At 42.8% G+C, this 19,076-nt stretch overlaps 2 protein-coding genes across 2 annotated transcripts in view; one reads left to right on the top strand and one right to left on the bottom strand.

Annotated features, from left to right (window-relative positions):
• The window catches only part of SMS (spermine synthase), a 57,379-nt gene extending 48,043 nt beyond the window's left edge, over nucleotides 1-9,336 (bottom strand). The window contains exons 1-2 of the mRNA XM_085848378.1: nucleotides 9,102-9,336; nucleotides 8,758-8,878 (exon numbers count right to left, since the gene is read on the bottom strand). Of these exons, the coding sequence (XP_085704504.1) occupies nucleotides 8,758-8,878; nucleotides 9,102-9,156 (176 nt within the window). The 5' untranslated portion in view covers nucleotides 9,157-9,336. The remainder of the gene's footprint in view (nucleotides 1-8,757; nucleotides 8,879-9,101) is intronic.
• Nucleotides 9,337-15,115: 5,779 nt separating this feature from the next.
• The window catches only part of PDHA1 (pyruvate dehydrogenase E1 subunit alpha 1), a 42,447-nt gene continuing 38,486 nt past the window's right edge, over nucleotides 15,116-19,076 (top strand). The window contains exon 1 of the mRNA XM_085848353.1: nucleotides 15,116-15,320. Within this exon, the coding sequence (XP_085704479.1) occupies nucleotides 15,288-15,320 (33 nt within the window). The 5' untranslated portion in view covers nucleotides 15,116-15,287. The remainder of the gene's footprint in view (nucleotides 15,321-19,076) is intronic.

Raw genomic sequence — 19,076 nt, 5'->3', positions numbered from 1 at the left:
TATATATATATATATATATATATATATATATATATATATATATATATATATATATATATATATATATATATATATATATATATATATATATATATATATATATATATATATATATATATATATATATATATATATATATATATGACCGGGCGTCGTGGCGTGCGCCTGTAATCCGGCTACTCGGAGGCTTGGGTTGGAGGATCGCTTGAGGACGGGAGCTCTGCACTGGGCCGTGCTATGAGAGGGTGTGGAGCAGCCCGGAATCATGGCGAAACCCAATCCTTATCCCTGTGTCGTACGAGGCGACCAGGGTTGCGTCAGGAAGGGCATCCGGTGTAAAACCTATGCCAAATCAGTATGCGGATCATAACGGATGATCCGCTGTGGCGACCCCTAACGGGAGCAGCCGAAAGATGAACAACATTATATATATATATATATATATATATATATATATATATATATATATATATATATATATATATACATACATATATACATACACATATACACACACACACACACACACACACACACACACACACACACACACACACACACACACACACACACACACACACACACACACACACACACACACACACACACGAGGTGTGTTCAAAAAGTATCCAACCTTAATTTTTCGTGCGTAAATAAATGAAGCAAGGGAGGCGTGGTTTGGTGCACGTATGTAGGCGATCCTAATTCGTATGCGTCAATATTTTCCCGCCTGCAGTCGCCGACAGACCACCGATGAGTGAGGAAGTGGAAGTGAGCGCCGTCGGATTTTCGTTTTTTTCGCTCTTGCCGATTCCAACGTGCCCACAGAAGACCGAGAAACGATGGCAAAACTGTTGCATCAGACACCTAGACTACCTCATGATCAACTCAGCTCAGGAAAGCCAAAATTTCTGGCCGTGGATGAGAATGAGAGTAGTGACCTGTGTCTCAGCAGTTTCATAGATGACGACTCGTGGCGGTTATTCAATCTTCTTGAACTATATGATGTACTGGATGTAGAATGGATGTGTGAGCCTGCAAGCACATGGCCAGAAAGTGATGGTTACCAAAAATTTGCAAACTATGTGCACAATGTTCACGTAGTTAACAACCTTGCAGAGCGTGGAATTAAGTTGATTTCGGATTTTATAGACAAAACGAGGGATGAACAGCAAAGGCAAGCTTTGCTTCAAGTGGTTGAGTGGCACAGGCAGAATTATTCTGGATACACGAAATCCACTCTTCAGAAAATGTAGATAACTATATGAAGCGAAGTGTGAACATTGATGTTTTTGAACTATGGAAATTTTAATTTGAAATGTTGCTACAGCCATGTATGCCATGCCATGGCCAATATTATTGATTATCGAGGCTGATAGGCACGCATACATGAATTCATATTAGAACATTCATTATGTTAGACGACATCCTCGAAGATGTCGATGGCCTCTCAGATCAGTAGGATCTGAGATGGAGACTTAATTCCTTTGGTACCAGGTCTCTTCGGAGAATCCTTGGCTATCGCTGGTCGGATTTTGTGTCCAACGAGCGGTTGCTGAGAGAGACTCGGATGAGATTTGTTACCTGCATAGTCCGTGAGCGTCAGTTGCGGCTGTATGGACATGTGGCTCGTTTTCCTGACGCTGATCCTGCTCACCAGATTCTCTCAGCGAGGGAGTCTCATGAGTGGAGGAGGCCAGTGGGCCGACCACGTGCCTCGTGGTTGCAGCAGGTTGACCATCATCTCAAGGAGATGGGGATGGGCCTGGCATCTGCCTGGGGGATGGCCAGACGGAGGCCCCTGGAGTACCGGCGGAAAGTGGACGCAGTGACGCGCTGTTCTGGCACATGCTCCCATACCTGACCTGACTCATTATGGCATTAGTATACTAGTAATTCGTGTATATACTGTACATGTTAAATAAATACATGTTTGACCTTCGAATATTTAATTGTTATTTTCTGATATCAATGAGGGCGAGAATATTCAAAATTCTTCTTCGGTCTTGCAAGAACTACTTCTTAACGCGAGAGCATGACCCCGCAGACGTCTCTGTGACAGATATACTGCATTTTAGGGCATAAAATCGAATTCAGCACACCCAAAAACCTATTACTAGACATATTAGAACCCACATCAGAGGGAACAACTTTCCATTGGCCAAAAATCGGCCATCTTGGACGCCATTTTGGAATTTTCTGCCATATTGGATGCCTAATGTCCAGTCCCTGACTGATAGCATACATAGCAATCATAATCATCTACAAACACACATATCAAGAAACATTAACGTATTTTAGCAGGTGTAGGAGTCGATTTCTGTGTCAAAACGCGAAAAAAGGCCGCCATTTTGGAAAAAATGGCCGCCGGCGGCCATTTTTTGGAGGAAAATTCTAAAAGTCGGCGAGTGGTGTTTTTATCCATATTGGAAAGCTACGACGGGTAGCCAACTTGACTAGCACAAAAAAGTTACAATATGAAACATCCTAATATATATATATATATATATATATATATATATATATATATATATATATATATATATATATATATATATATATATATATATATATATATATATATATATATATATACTAGCGATACCCGTGCACATGCACGGGATAGCAGTACAACATATCTGGTAGCAGACGACAGACCGTACACGGGGAATGACAAAAATATGCATTGTGCAAAATGCAAGTGGTACTATGGAACGCCAAGACTTCCTAAACATTGTCGGCATGTCCACTAAGTGCCACAGCAATTTCATAGGGATCATCTGATGGCGAGCCGAGTTTTTAGTGTGCAAGCTTGGTATTATAATGGAGATATATACATCTATAAATAAAATGGTTACGTCTTCTAAAGATACAGAAATGTTGATTTTATCTCCGGGTCAGACACAATTCACAGTTCCAATTGAAATTAAAGTTTATTTTTAAAAAAGGGCATGTAGTTTTTATGAGAATCGACCATTGGGCACATGATATATACGATGGAGGGTATAATTGGTCATTTTCAATAAACCTACAAGGATTAAATCAGTCTTGTGAAGAAGACTATAATATTGTTGCGGATCCGGGGTGGCGGGATTCTCAGACTCTTGGCGCCACCCTCACCACCGCCGTCTCCAGTGCTTATTACGCTGGCTGGCTCGGCACAGGCCTCGGGTCACGAGTCTTCAATCGCGATACCAACGTAATCCTGGATCTTACCAGTTGGGGAAATAGACCCGGTTACACACTGGTTTTGTCAGATGCCGAGCGTTTTCTGCCAGTCTGTAACCATTTTGGTTTTATATGCCAATCGAACGGATCGTTCCTCAACGCGACACGAATTAATCCAGAGCGGCAACCTCATCCGAATCAACCAGATCTATTGAGGAACATCGGGGAACACAACACAAGCAAAATATTCACGACAATGTTTTAATTAATCTATAACCCGTTCTTAACGAGGGAACTACGGATTACGGGTTTCGAGGGGGTCCCTACCGAGATAAATCTCAAACAACATGCAGACAAGACAGACAGACAGCATGCAGACAAGACAGAGTACTTGGTGATGTTTCATGGACGAGAGGAAAGTGTCAAAAGCACGAATGTCGCTCGTAACAAGCCGATGTCCATGGATTCGAGCCCCAAGCTCGAACACGCTGTGTGGCAAGATGGCGCTCACCTTCCTTTTCGCACCGCACGCAACCTCCGCACGCTCTGACCCCAAGTAAGGTCGACGGCACAAGACCGCCAGATCGACGATGGGTCCCAGCTGGTTTCCCACAAGGTCCAGCATACAAGTCCAGGCCTGGCCTGTTCACCAGACAAGGCCAAATCGAGGTGCCGGCCTCCGGCAGACTGGGTCCATGGGGTTCCAAGACGTAGTCGAGCCGTGAGGTGAGAAGGGACAGTCAGAGGCTCCGTCGTTAGACGCAGGTTGAACGTGTCGATGACCTCCGCTCGAAGCAGACTCCAGACTCACACAGCAGCCAGGTCCTCTCCCTGCTGATCGCACCACTCGCTTTCCTTTTTCCTTTCGGCACTCTTGGCCTCAAAACCGACTGCCGTTTTTGCACTTCTCCCAAAACTGAACCACTCCAAGAGGTCTCCGTTCGCTGCCGAGGGCAGACAGACCTCCTGCAGTCCTTTCCTTCGGCCCTGGCTCGCTTCTCCAGGTCACAGAAGGCAGACCCGGCACGCCCAAGTCCAGTTTCTCTCCCGGCAGAATCACCACTGTCTCTTCTTCGTTCACTCGCTTCAAAGCCACTGGCTCCTCCCCCTTTACAAAGCCGACAAACTCCTCCCCTTCGTTTTACTTCCTCTTTTTGGCCACTCCCTCTCAGCTGACTGGGCGGGGCCTCGTCCGGAGAGGGGAAGGAAGAAGAAGAAGCCTTCGGCACACCACCACTGTACGAACAATAACATGCATCCTACACCTCCCGACACACAGGTAACGTCCATTTTACCAAACAGCCTGGCTAAGCATGCATTTAATGGAGGATCTGAGCTAATCCTATATTTAGTAGCCTACTAAGGGCCATTTCCGTAACAATATGGTGGGGAGGGATAATTAAATATGTGGAAGCACGATCAGCAAACAACAAATAAAATAATTTAATTCGGTTAAAATGAATAACAGCTTCACTATAGTTTATATGATAAAAACACAAAGAACAGGATTCTACAAAGTAAGCAAGGTAATACAAACCGATTTAACAACAGGAAGACGGGGATGTATACAATACCCATCATCATATATTAATGAAACAAATTTTTGATGACAAATGACAGTAAGAAGGCTTCAAGAAAATTATAATTTCTGTGTCCAAGCATACCCACAAGAAAAAGGTATTGGGTATTTTCATCAATATATTCTAAATCATAAAAATGCAGAATTTTCAACAAAAGATCGACTTTATACTGATGTTGATAAACCAACAAATTAGGATTTAACTAAAATGTTAAATAATAAAAAGTTTCGAAAGTTGATTAAATATAAAACTGTTTAGAAATTCTTAACAAATATTCTTGGTTTCCTGTTATTAAAATAAAAAAAATTAGATGCAGGAATATCTCTAACTCCTCAGAAGAAGCTAAGACCAGAGCAATCATCAATTTGGATTCAGACCAAGTCACCTTACCCTGGATATGCTGCTTCTGCTTTCCCAAAAATGGATGGAGGACCTCAATGCCAAACATGAAAATCAGAGCCACCTCCCTAGACATATCGCATACTTTCCGTATGGTCTGGCACCCCGCCCTGCTCACAAAACTCTCTTCCTATGGTATGCAAGGCAATCTCCACCCATGGCTTGCGGACTTCCTCTCCTGTCGCAGTCAATGTGTGGCCCTTAATTGAGTTCTCTCATCTCCTCTTCCTGTCCAGGCTGGAGTTCCTCAAGGCAGCGTTCTGAGCCCTGTGCTTTTTCTGGTTGTCATCAATGATCTCCAACTCAGGAAAATGATCTTTATCTCTTTGCTGATGATTCCACCCTCTGCCGTACCATCTATCATCCCTCAGATCGGCAAGCCGCAGCTTCTTCACTCTCTGTACATTTGGATAAAATGACAAGCTGGTCCAACACGTGGAACATGTCTTTCAATCCTGACAAATCTCATACTCTCACTATGTCTCTCCGAAAGGACCGTTTGGAAACCACCATCCCTCCCCCATCTACTTTCTCAACAATCCTCTTGAAGAAGTCCTTTCATTCAAGCTTTTCGGTCTCACCATCTGCCATGATCTTTCCTGGGAAAGCCACATTTCCAGGTTGGCCTCCAAAGCCACTGGGCATCCTCCATCATGCAAAGTCCTTCCTTGGCACACCAGAACTCCCAACGACAAACAAAGCTTTCATCTGCAGCCTGATGGAGTACTGCTCCCCCCTCTGGGCTAGTGCTCCCACCACACACCTTTCTTGGCTTCACACTGCGGAATCAACGGAATTTAGGATCATTGGTATCTCCCACGATGAAGCTGAGTCTTTGGGTGTCTCACTCTCACCGCAAGCAGGTTGGTGGTCTTTCTGTCTTCCACTTTCTCCTCTCCGGCCTCACCCCCTTGCTCTGTCTGTGATCTAATCCCCCCCCCCCCATATTTCCGCAGAGCGCTCAAGGTCTGCCAGCAACCCCCTTCTAGTGAAACTACCAAAGTCAAGAATCACTGCTCGCCTTCACCCTTTCATTAGTCTTTGTTCCCCACCTTTGGAACAAACTCCCACTCTCTCTTCAATCCCACTCTAACCTCCAGATCTTCAAAACAGCTGTTCACCACCATCTCATATCTTCCCCCATTGTTTCTAACCCCGTTAATCCACCCCAAACCCACCTCCTTCAAATTCCCTGCCGTCCTGAAAGTCCCTGTAGTGTCCACTTTGTTTACTCAGTGTACCCCACATCATCCCTCTCCCTTCCACAGATCTCCTAATGTCTCTGTTCCCCCATTGCTTTGTGCTTGTCTCACCTGCCCCTTGTCTCCTGCTCCCTTCATTATACATTGTGTGTTAGCTCTTATTCAAGCTTCAACATTGTATAAAAAAATGACTTTATTCTTTTTTTTTTTAACAGATTTTTGTTTCATTTTATCTCTGTTCAACAGATTCATAAATCTAGAACCAAGTTCCAATCTACTTGATGATGATGATGATGATGATGATGATGATGATGATGATGATGATTATGATGATGATGAGTGCCACAAGATAAAACAATTTTAATGAACAGAACACAAACATATTCATTGGCTCTCTTTTTGAGTTCAATGGGAAGATAAGATGTGTTGGGAGGGGGGAGGGGGAAGAGGGAGGATTGAGGGGGAAGAGAAAGAGGAGAAAAGAGGGAGGGGTGTTAAGATGTTAGTGTTGAAACCAAAATCAAAAATATGCACATGCATAGAATCCATCCTTTTATATGGAAGAATAATGGGAAAATATCTCTACCTTGGTAATCAGATGTGGAAGAATAATGGGATAATATATTTTATGTTGGTGCAGTACCAAGGTATTGAGATGTGAAAGAAAGATGGGGAAAAAAATATTCTATCGACTGAAAAAAATTCTACTGTTTCTACTAAACTACGAAACTAAAAATGTTTCTAAAAAATATATATATATATTCTACTGAAACCGGAACTATGATGCATGCGCAGTAGCAATCAATCGTAGAATGATGGGATGGGATAATAGGAGGGGGAAATGAAAGAGTAGGGATGGGACAATAGTAGAGGGAAATGAGAGAGCTGGTGCTGCTTCCATGCTCTCCCCTTCCCTTCTCTTCCCCTCTTCTTTTCATTTTATTTTGAATATTTAAATTATATGTGAAGCGAAGAACAAATGTTTTTTTTTTTAATGAATATTTTTCATTCGAAGCAAAGCCAAGCAGACCCAAACTTCTCACACAAAAACCTGTCCACAACTTTCAGAGATATCCTGCACACAAACAAATAAATAAACAAACAGACAGGGGTGAAAACATAAGCTCTGTCCACCTTAGGTAGACAGAGGTGGCAATCAGCATGTTTGGACATATTTTGGCATATATGGTGCCATTTTGAAATGTCAATAAAAACTTTTTACCTGAAGGCAACAAATGTCACCTGACATATTTTTATTCAGCACACTGAACTTACAATAAATAAATAAATAAAAACATTGTGTGGACCCTAAAACATACATCATCAAAAATATATCTGCATTTGGCATCTCGACTGTATCCTTGAGGTACGCACACTTGCCTCTCAACTGTCTACCCTGGGTTCAAATCCCAACCCAACAATAATCTGTCATCCCAGTGTTTTGCAGGGAGGGCGATTCATCAATGTGTGTGCCGACCCTCAGATGGACGTTAAACGGGCGTCCCGTCTGCAGGCATTAGTTGGCGAACGAGAGAGCTGGGAGCTGGGATAAGACGGCTGGGAGCGGGTAGCACAAAATAGTGTGGAACAGAGACAACAGGATGTCTGTGGAAGGGAGAGGGATGGGGTACAACACGGGGTAAACAAGATGATACTACAGGGACTTTCAGGAAGGAAAGCAGGGAATTTGAAGGAGGTGGGTTTGGGATAGATCAATGGGGGTATAAAAGATCAAGATTTTGGATGGGGAAAGACATGAGATGGTGGTGAACAGCCATTATGAATATTCAGGTGGACATTGGTGAAAACATGCTTGATTTTAACCCTCTTTATTTCGATGATGTGAATCCTTGAGTCGGTAGTAGAAACGAAGAGTTTCGTCTCGTATCTCCTTCCGATGACAATTATTCGTTTCACGGGTGCCGCCATTGGGTGCGCTTCGCTCCCTCGCACTGGTGTGCCGATAATCTCACCCAAACGAACTTCCAGATGGATCGATGGACCTCCCTGCCTGCAGGCACCAAGTCTTCACGAATATTTACAAACGTCAATTTTTCCAAATTCCAAAAGACTTTACTCATCAAAGAGCAAAAAACTAATGTTGGGACACAACAGTTCGTGCTCCCTCTCAAGTAAGCGTACTCCACGATGCAGCGCCCCTTGATGGGCTCTCCCACTTTAACGGCAGATTGTTTAATTCCCAGCATTCTAGTATTCGAACAGAGACCAATGCTACGATTGGACAAGTTTGTACGAAGATAAGAGTGTGGAGACTCAAACTTCTATCGCAATTTGCATTCGCAATGGAAACAAACAAACAAACAAACAAACAAACAAAAAAAAAAAAAAACTTTATAAAGTACACACACGTCCATCAAACGCACGTCTGATCACTCGCACGATCTCACCTGTCTTCTTCATCCAGGTACGTCGCCAAAACCCCTCCACCGCGAGACTTGTGACTCGTTCCCTGCAGACCAAGGCTCTTGAGCACATTTTCAATTTCTTGCTCCAAATCATTCAACCAGTCTGAGGATGGCACAAAAATCATAACACAGAGATGAAGAACACGATGAAAAAGGAAATCCGAACTTGCAGCACTCTCTGCAGGTGGGGGGGGGGGGGATATGGAGGATAACTATTTACAATATTCTTCTTATTATTCTTCCAACTTTGATTAAATACGCACGTGCTTCGATTTTATTCACTCCCGAAACATTTTTTTTACTTATTCAAACATCGCGAAGATTACCAAGTGAGGGACTCGGCGAGAAGCAACAATCCAGAGTGAAGAGCTTGGAAGCCATATTATCGCAGTTGCCATACGGACGGTATCAAGCACGAAAGATAAAATTGATGGGGACTCCTCCTCCTTCTTCTGATTCCTCTTCTTCTTCTTCGTTTTCTTTTACTATGCATTCTTCTTCTTCTTCTTCTTATTCTTTACTTCTTCTTCTTATTCTGACTCTTCTTCCTATACATATTCTTCTTCTTCTGCATATTTTAAATGGCGTTTTCAGAACTATCAGGCTCTATATACGCCACGCATGAAACACTTCGGCACGAGTCGACAAGTTCCGGCAGACTTTATATTCTATATCGTGTGACCCGTTTCTTTAACTAATTTTAAAAACGATATGCGGAGTCGAAAGTGTTTATGGTTCAATGGGCATCGTATATCCGGTAGACAGAACCAACTGGACTGTATTCCATCACCAATGAGCTTGTAGAGAGCGCCCGCCAAGTGGCTCGCTTGATTTTAAGAGCTCAAGCAACATTCCAACGGAACGGAGTGCTCGGCATCGCTTAACAACATGGCGGTCTCCATGGAAACAATCCATCCATCCATTAGGACCATACTCTGTGCAGAGCGTTGGTGCCGCCGAAGCAGTCTCCTTGGCTATTGGGAACAATCCTGGACGGGTCGCCACTCCGACACAAGATTAAAGATTAAAGAAAAAAAGATTAAACAAGCTCGAATGAGCTAAGATCCTCGTCCTCTTAATGATGACGTCATAATAACGAATATGACATCATTGTGATGTATCAGGTTTGCGATAAATTATCTGTGCTAATGCCCGGCTTGATTCCCGCAAACAAAATTCAAACAGCTTGCCTAGTTTCGGAGATAATGGTATCGGACTATAGGCGATTTCCATTAGCGGCGATATTATGACGTCAACTTTTTTTTTCTAGGAAGAATTTCCAAAATCAGAGATGGTTACCGCCTGCGCGTGGGCTTTCTGCATATACATGGCAAGTTTCACGAAGATCCGATGAAAACTCTGGGCTGTGAAACAAAAAATGTCAAAGAAATAGGAATGACGTCATAAAAATTGTTATGACGTCATAGTGATGTATCGTATGTGCAGTAATTCATCTCTGCTAATGCCCTGTTCGATTCCCGCAAACAGAATTCAAAAAGCTTGCCTCGTTTCGGAGATAATTTTTTAAGCGATTTCCATTAGCGGAGATATTTTGACGTCATAACTTTTTTGCTAGGAGGAATTTTCAAAATCGGAGATGGTTACTGTCTGTGCAGGGTATTTTTACATACATATGTATGCCAAGTTTCAGGAAGTTTCGATGAAAACTGTAGGCTGTGAAACAAAAAAAAGTCCACAAGAAGAAGCAGAAGAACAACAACACGAGTCAGACTTCAAGATCCTCCACGAGGATCTAACAACGTGAGTGAGACTTCAAGATCCTCCACGAGGATCTAACAACGTGAGTGAGACTTAGAGATCCTCCACGAGGATCTAACAACGCGAGTCAGACTTCAAGATCCTCCACGAGGATCTAACAACGTGAGTGAGACTTAGAGATCCTCCATGAGGATCTAACAACGTGAGTTACACTTCGAGATCCTCCACGAGGATCTAACAACGTGAGTGAGACTTAGAGATCCTCCACGAGGATCTAACAACGTGAGTGAGACTGAGAGATCCTCCACGAGGATCTAACAACGTGAGTGAGACTTAGAGATCCTCCACGAGGATCTAACAACGTGAGTGAGACTGAGAGATCCTCCACGAGGATCTAACAACGTGAGTTACACTTCGAGATCCTCCACGAGGATCTAACAACGTGAGTGAGACTGAGAGATCCTCCACGAGGATCTAACAACGTGAGTGAGACTTAGAGATCCTCCACGAGGATCTAACAACGTGAGTGAGACTGAGAGATCCTCCACGAGGATCTAACAACGTGAGTTACACTTCGAGATCCTCCACGAGGATCTAACAACGTGAGTGAGACTGAGAGATCCTCCACGAGGATCTAACAACGTGAGTGAGACTTAGAGATCCTCCACGAGGATCTAACAACGTGAGTGAGACTTAGAGATCCTCCACGAGGATCTAACAACGTGAGTGAGACTTAGAGATCCTCCACGAGGATCTAACAACGTGAGTGAGACTGAGAGATCCTCCACGAGGATCTAACAACGTGAGTGAGACTTAGAGATCCTCCACTAGGATCTAGCAACGTGAGTGAGACTTAGAGATCCTCCACGAGGATCTAACAACGTGAGTGAGACTTAGAGATCCTCCACGAGGATCTAACAACGTGAGTGAGACTGAGAGATCCTCCACGAGGATCTAACAACGTGAGTGAGACTTAGAGATCCTCCACGAGGATCTAACAACGTGAGTGAGACTGAGAGATCCTCCACGAGGATCTAACAACGTGAGTGAGACTTAGAGATCCTCCACGTGGATCTAACAACGTGAGTGAGACTGAGAGATCCTCCATGTGGATCTAACAACGTCAGTAAGACTTAGAGATCCTCCTAGCAATACAAGCCTCCAGTATCCATATCCGAGGTGTTTAGGTGTGTGGCATATATAGAGCCTCGCGGCTTTGAAAACGCCATGAAACCCCAAAAAGAAGAAGAAGTAGTTCCTGACCCGCCACTTCTTGTGCTTGTCATGATTTTGTCGAGCTCCATTTAATCCGATCGCATACATAACTAGAAGGGCACTCGATAGAGCGCATACCTCCACCATGCAATGCCTGATCCACGAGAACATATCTGGTCCATTACATTTTTGAAATATCATGTACGAAAATCATGTATCGGGCCCATGCCATACAGTACAAAATCGTTTTTGGCCCCATCTCTTAATGGTGAAGAATCACTTTCGAAATTAAGTAATTCTTGAATCCAGATCCGGATTGGGATCTTCACCAAAATCAAATCGATTCATCCTGGCCACACACCCAACATGTCTACCAAGTTTCTTCTGAATCCGTCCACAACTTTTTGAGATATCGTTCACACAAACAAACAGACAAACAAATAGACAGGAAGGGGTGAAAACATAACCTCCTTCACCTTCGGTGGCAGAGGTAGTAAACTGGCGACGAGGATGGGATTTCTTTGCTGCGGTAAAGTTGAACTATGCGAAGCTGCTGTGCAAGTCTGAGGCCTGTTGAGCTTCGTCGGAACAGCAAGACAACTTTGGGGATTGAAGTGTTGGTCTTGGAACTCAGACTGTGAGTGAGTGCCATTTGTGTTGTGTCACGAGGATATGGCAGGCTATATTGGTATCATCGAGCCGTTTCATGAAGAGTGGGAAGACTGGCTCGAATATTCAGAGAGGCTGGAACGGTATTTCTGGTGAATGGCATTGCTGCTGAAAGACCGGTGCCAGCATTTCTTAGCATAGTTGGCAGCAAAATGTACGGGCTGCTTTGGAATCTCATCGGCTTCATCGGACAAGCCATGCACAAACCCTTATGGGAAATTGGTGAAAATTCTCCAGGATTATTTATGCCCAAACCCAGCATATTTGCACAGCGATTTTTATCCCACAAACATGATCAACATGATGGAGAATCGATCTGTGATTTTTTTTTTTTTTTGCAGAATTGAAAAGGTTGTCTCAGCACTGTGACTTTGGTGACAATCTCAAAAGAAAAGGTCGCGGTTTGGTGACAGCACTGCGACCGGCTTCGAGCAGATCTTCTGAGTTTCCCGCCAGCAAAAGGCGGTCAAGGGCTTGTGGACACTACCAGCAAAATACTGTCCTTCCGGCTGACTTCTGAAGTTGTGTCAACTTCTGTACAAGGAAGTCCTGTCTTGGCAGCCCCTGGCTTCTTGCTTGCTGCAACAAACCAGTCAGCTCAGGTGTGGCCCCGAGATCTTCCGACTTGACCTGCGGCAAATCGACACCTCATTACTGCCCTCCTTTTATCAAAGTCTCCCGAATGCCAATCGGTGTCTCATTCCAGTACGAAACGAGGATTGGTATCAATTTTGTAATCTTATGTGTGAACCTGTCTTTTACAACAGCCTGTTCCTTCATGACTACCAAAGTAGGTCCCTAATTCAATCCTTCATTGAATCTGGTTTCTTCCTTGTAAGGGACTTTGTTAATCATACTTATTCTGGATGGCAGACCCCAAACCAGATTTTGAAAGCTTGCCATGTCAAGTCAGCTCGTCTAATTGGACAACTTCTATGTTTAATTATGAAGGTGTTCAATTATTTTAATTGAAAATGGCCTCCATTGCATGGTGTTCAAGATGCAAGTACAACATACCCTAACTTCCGTGAGTTTTGTTTTTATAGCGCTCCCTCCACAAAGCCTTTACAAACTTGTACAAAGACCGCTCTGTATGTGCAATGTCTTCATGTTGTTATTTCTGCCAACCCCGATAGCACACTGACCATCCATTGGAAAGAACTTCTGCCTGCAGGGGGTCCATCATCTGCCTGGTCCTCCAGGTATACATCACCTGTGTCTAAATGTGCTGGAGACATACAGTGGAGGCTCGCACACTACTCCTTATCTTCAAACGTGTTTTTTAAAAGACTCAACCTTGCATCATCTGCTGAATGTCTTTTTGCCGTCACTCTGAGGACATTTTCCACACTTATGTTGGATGCCAAAGGCTGGTTCCACTTTTTCAACTGGTTTCAAAAATATTTCAAAAGGCTCTCTGTCTGTCTGTCTCTCTCTCTGTCTCTGTCTCTGTCTCTCTCCCATTTCCTTGCTCTTCCCCCCTTCCGAGCTTCCCTTCCCTGCCTCCTCTCTCAACCCCACCCCTTAACTTAATACCCCCATCAGTAATTAATGATGGTAACAGTTTCCCTTGTGCAATGGATTCTTGTAATATTCCATTCCAGTTCAGTATGACATTCAAATTCCATGAAGGGAACACCAAGCTTGCCACACACCCCACATCCACCTCCATTTCCACTTGCTCTGTCCATGCAGGATGAGTGTGTAACTAGGGATCTTAAATTGGTTGTGACATTTAATCCAGGTTTCTTGAATGCAGATTATATCCGGCTTGGTTGAAAGATCACTGATAAGCTGAACATATTCAGACCAGTGCTGGGTTAACCATAAGGCAGACAAGGCATGTGCCTTAGGGCCAGCCAAAAATTCGGGCCAAAAATTATTTTCACATTAAATATTTGTCTTTTTTTGTATTAAATATTTTGTTCTTGAATCAGTTCATCTTTTGTCTGGGGTACATTTCCATGAGCCCGAGATGTAATTTAATTTTTTCAGGCCATTCTCTAAAATTTAAAAATGTGCTTTCGGGCCAGCCGAGGCTTAATCCGGCACTGATTCAGACCCATGGGCAGCTGAACTTTTAGCATTCCATTGAATAACGATTGGGCTGTTTAGGATCCATCCCACTCATGTTATTCACAGGGGTGTGCTCCCTCACCAAGCAGCTTGTAGAGCGCTCGCCAAGTGGCTTAAGCACTCAAGCAAGCACTCGATTCAAAACCGTTGATAAGGAACGGCTGGCTTGGCAAGCGATAGCAAGCTGATTGGTGACGGAACACACCCGTGAATTGCTGAATATTTTATTTAAATGCCCCTGGAAGAAATGCCCTCTCAACTCCACATTTATGCTTCCATAACGAAAGCTTTGTGGGATTTCATCAACTCTGCTTGGGATTTGTTCGAGTTAAAACCGTGAAGTGTGTTTGTTACATTAAATTAAATCGTTGTGGCTTAACACATTGTACCCCTGGCTGTTAAATATATATTAAACAACAACAAGCACTGTTATTTATACATTAAACAACAACAACCACTGTAATTTGTACATTAAACAACAACAACCACCGTAATTGATTTGGATTTTATCATTATTATAGTTTTCGTATTTGGTTGTAACCATGAGTTCGGGTGCGTGGCGTTTATAGAGCCTCGCGGCTCTGACAACGACAAGAATCACAAAAGAAGAAGAAGAAGAAGAAGAAGAAGAAGGAGAAGAAGAAGAAGAAGAAGGTGAAGAAGAAGAAGCAGAATAGAAGAGAAGAAGAAGAAGAGGAAGAAGATTGATTTGGGTGAATCAGTCGCCGTTTTTTCTGGCGAGTTGCCCCACCTACTGACAAGGCAACGACGACTGTTCGCTTGGTTTTTTTCACCGTCGTTGTCGAAGCTGCTGCTGAGAGTATCGTCCAGTCATGTTTCTACCTGGGCGTCCTCTCGCTCGGAGGGTGAGATGTTGTATTCGCGGTCGAGGCTCGTTCACCTTCGGTAATATTGAGGCCGTGATATACAGACGGTGGAAGTTATGATTTTGAGTTTGGGCCCTGCCCAGCAGGGAGCGCCATGTTTCCATTTGGATGGTCGTTCACGAAATACCGAATGTTGTTCTTTAGCTTTGTCATTGAAAATTTGTGTGTCGCTGCTGTAGTTAAACAAAATACTTCTCCATACGTGCTGTTTACATTGATGATGGCTGTTTCTTAGCGATACAGTGTATGGTAACTGACCTTGAATGTGAAATTCCTCTTTCCAAATCGTCTGACAGTTCGACAAGCTCACAATTGCAGTATATCCCTACTTAGTGTCATTTCTTTCTCTTTACATTCGAGTTTCTTCCCAAACCTCATCTATATATATATATATATATATATATATATATATATATTTTAGTGCTGCCATTAATACGAATGCCCTTTTTGCAGGGGTTCTACCCTCGTGGAGTAGCGAAACGACAATGGCAGCAAGTTCACAACTATGACAGGGTAGTGTGTGTCAGGGGTCCACAGACACAAGGAGGCATAAGACGAAAAAGGGGTTGCAATGGCCTAGAGAGAAACAGAATGGGAAAGAATCATCGTGGGTAGAAGAGGTAGTGAATGTGTATGAGTAATGATGGATAGTGCACTTCACACTGAAGTGAGGAGGTGTGTGTGTGTGTTGTGTAGCCATAGCCCTTGCACCCCAAAGATCTAGCACAACTCATCTTGCCCCATTCTCAGAAGGCAGGAGAATGACTGAATGAATGAATGAATGTATATAGGTGAGTGGATGATGGTTTTGGTGACAAATTTTTGTAGTAGGATGGAATGTATGGGATTAGAATATTCAACGTGGGCTCGACAGTCAACTCGAATTCATGATGGCCTTCTGGGCGAGTGCAGCAGGGATGTGTAGATGTGACGCGTGGAGTGGTTTTTAGAGGGGTTATGATGACTGTGATTGATGCAATAAGATCCTTGGTTATTGCTTCTACCATTTGCCATTATCACCACCTGCCATCAATAGTTCTGATGATCATTATTGATGGTAGGTTTGTTTTTTTGGATTTGGGTCAGAACAGAAGTGCAGCCATATATTGTCAAACAGTTGTACATTACATCACGATTATATTCATATCGACACAAAAGCAACGAGAACGGGCACTCAGTGGAGCGCATACCTTCGCCAACGCTACATTTTGCCCCCCCCCCAGAAACCGTTGATTGTGAGGGTATTTAATCCCATACCACATCTACCATCTCGTATGTGTTATGATGGCTTAAAAACATTAAATTTCCTGCTGTTTGACACTGATTCACGTACATTGTACAATTTCTGTATGAACTCCCTGACCTTTTTGGGTGTTGGTGTCGTCAAGCTGATGACAACTGGTCACATTATAAGAAATTATTTTTTGGCATTTTAGGGCCATTTAGCACACACGAGTTTCTGTTTTTCTAAATAAGTTATTTATTGTGAACAAACAAACATTCATTGTACAATTAAAACTGTTAATTGTTTTGTATTATTTGAGAACAACTGAGAAACTAACAATGCACGGTTCATACAAAAATTAATCCTGCAAAAGTACAATGCCCAAACTGGTAACCAAAGAGACGTATTAGCCTGAAAAGGACGTATGAAAGTTCGTCTGAACTAACTACGTACATCATTTGACAAAACACAAAACATGGAAGAATAAAGTCACTGTCAAATATTACACATCACAGGAGAGGGAATTGAATTCTAAACATTTTTAATCTACTTACATGCAAATTGTATAAGAATTGACCGCGTTATGATAATAAAGGTCGTTGACCCCCCTGACCTTTGACCCAAACCGCTAACAAAGGTAATGACGTCATTGTGTCATATCGTATATCACAAGATTGGGCATTGAATTCACAACATTTTGGCATTGGTTGCATGCAAATTGGATAAAAATCGACCGCACTATGGCAAAATGATGATTTTGACCTTTTCATGACCTCGACCTTAACCTTTGTACTCTTAATTTTGTAATTGGTATTAGAGTGTGGGGAACAGAACAGTCAACATTTTGGTGTTGGTTTCATGCAAATCGGATAAGAATTGACCGTGTTATGACTAAAACCGCACATTTTGCAATGTCGTGACCCCCGACCTTTGACTCCTAACCGCTAATAAGGGTTATTACGTCATTGTGTCATGTCACATATCACAAGATGGGGCATTGAATTCTGAACATTTTGGCATTAGTTGCATGCAAATTGGATACAAATTGACCGCGCTATGGTAAAAAGACTATTTTTAACCTTTTCATGACCTTGACCTTTGACCCGATCGCTCCCAAAATCTAATCAAATGGTCCTCGGATAATAACCAATCATCCCACCAAATTTTCTGCGATTCAGTTCAATACGTTTGGAGTTATGCGAATCACAAACACACATTCACAAATAAATAAAAAATACACAGCGATCAAAACATAACCTTCACAACAAAGTTTGCGAAGGTAACTAGAAGGGCACTCGGTAGAGCGCATACCCTCCACCACATAATGCCTGATCCACGAGAACATATTGGGTCCAACACTTTTTAAATATCATGCGATACAGAACTATATTATTTTTGGCTCGATCTTTCAATGGCGAAGAATTGCTTTTCAAATTAAATAATTCTCGTATCCAGATCCGGATTCGGATCTTCACCAAAATCAAATAAACTCGTCCTTGTCACACACCCAACCTGTCCGTCCACCAAGTTTCGTCCGAATCAGACAACAACTTTTTGAGATATCGTGCACACAAACAAAAAAAGGGGTGAAAACATAACCTCCTTCACCTCCAGTGGTGGAGGTTACAAGGCAGGTCTTTCTCTTCATAAAATGATTGCTTGCGACAGGACACGTGAAATCCAAAATGTTCGTTAAAGATCCAAGAAAATGAATTTTATTTGTTCAAAGATCCTTGCTATTCAAAGAAGGTTCTGTTGTTTTTTTTTATCTTCCTTGTAAAAGGTCAATATACGACTTTCGAAATGACTGATGAACACTCGATGACGCCTTTCTGCGCGTGTTCTTTGTGATTCGGTTCTGCTCAATGGGCACCTTTTAATTTTCTGTTAATAGCATGAAATCTGTGATTGGAATCATCTTTTAAACATAATTTTCAGCATTTATATGAAATGGTGGCATTTTAAAAATGTTTAACCAAAATTGTTGTTTCTCAATGAGAATCGGATTCGTGTAAATGTAGCAATACGAGAAATATCCTTTAGTGAGAGGTGTCTGGTTCGTAACAAATTTCCTGTTGGTACATTCTGGTGTCGGCCGTGGAACACGCGCATACACATGCATAAACACACCAACTTTTAGCTATAGATGCAAAAATCTTGTACAACTTCCCTTGTGGTCTCAGAACCAAACCAACAATATATTTATAACAGAACTCACAGCTCCGTAACTCTCTCTCCACCCCCCCCCCCCCCACTCCCAACATGATTAAAGTAAAGACAATCATTTTAAACTTGCTCTGCTCATTCACAAGCCCCAGATATGTTTTCCTTCAGTGTTCAGGAGCACCTTATCCAGATACACAGTCTAGTCACTGAGAGCGATCCGTCGGGATCACCATCAGTGACTTCTGTATACAATGTTGAGGCTTGTGGAGGAGTTAGCATGTAGAATGGATCAGGAATTAACATAACATAAAAGGAACAGTACAAAGAGATGGGAAGGTGGGAAC

This window comes from Eptatretus burgeri, chromosome 12, assembly GCF_056783735.1.
Source record: "Eptatretus burgeri isolate ZD-2024b chromosome 12, Ebu_testis_v1, whole genome shotgun sequence".
NCBI classification, from domain to species: Eukaryota; Metazoa; Chordata; class Myxini; order Myxiniformes; family Myxinidae; genus Eptatretus; species Eptatretus burgeri.
Note: the sequence above shows the minus strand (reverse complement) of the source record. Positions and strands in the feature narration are given on the sequence as shown.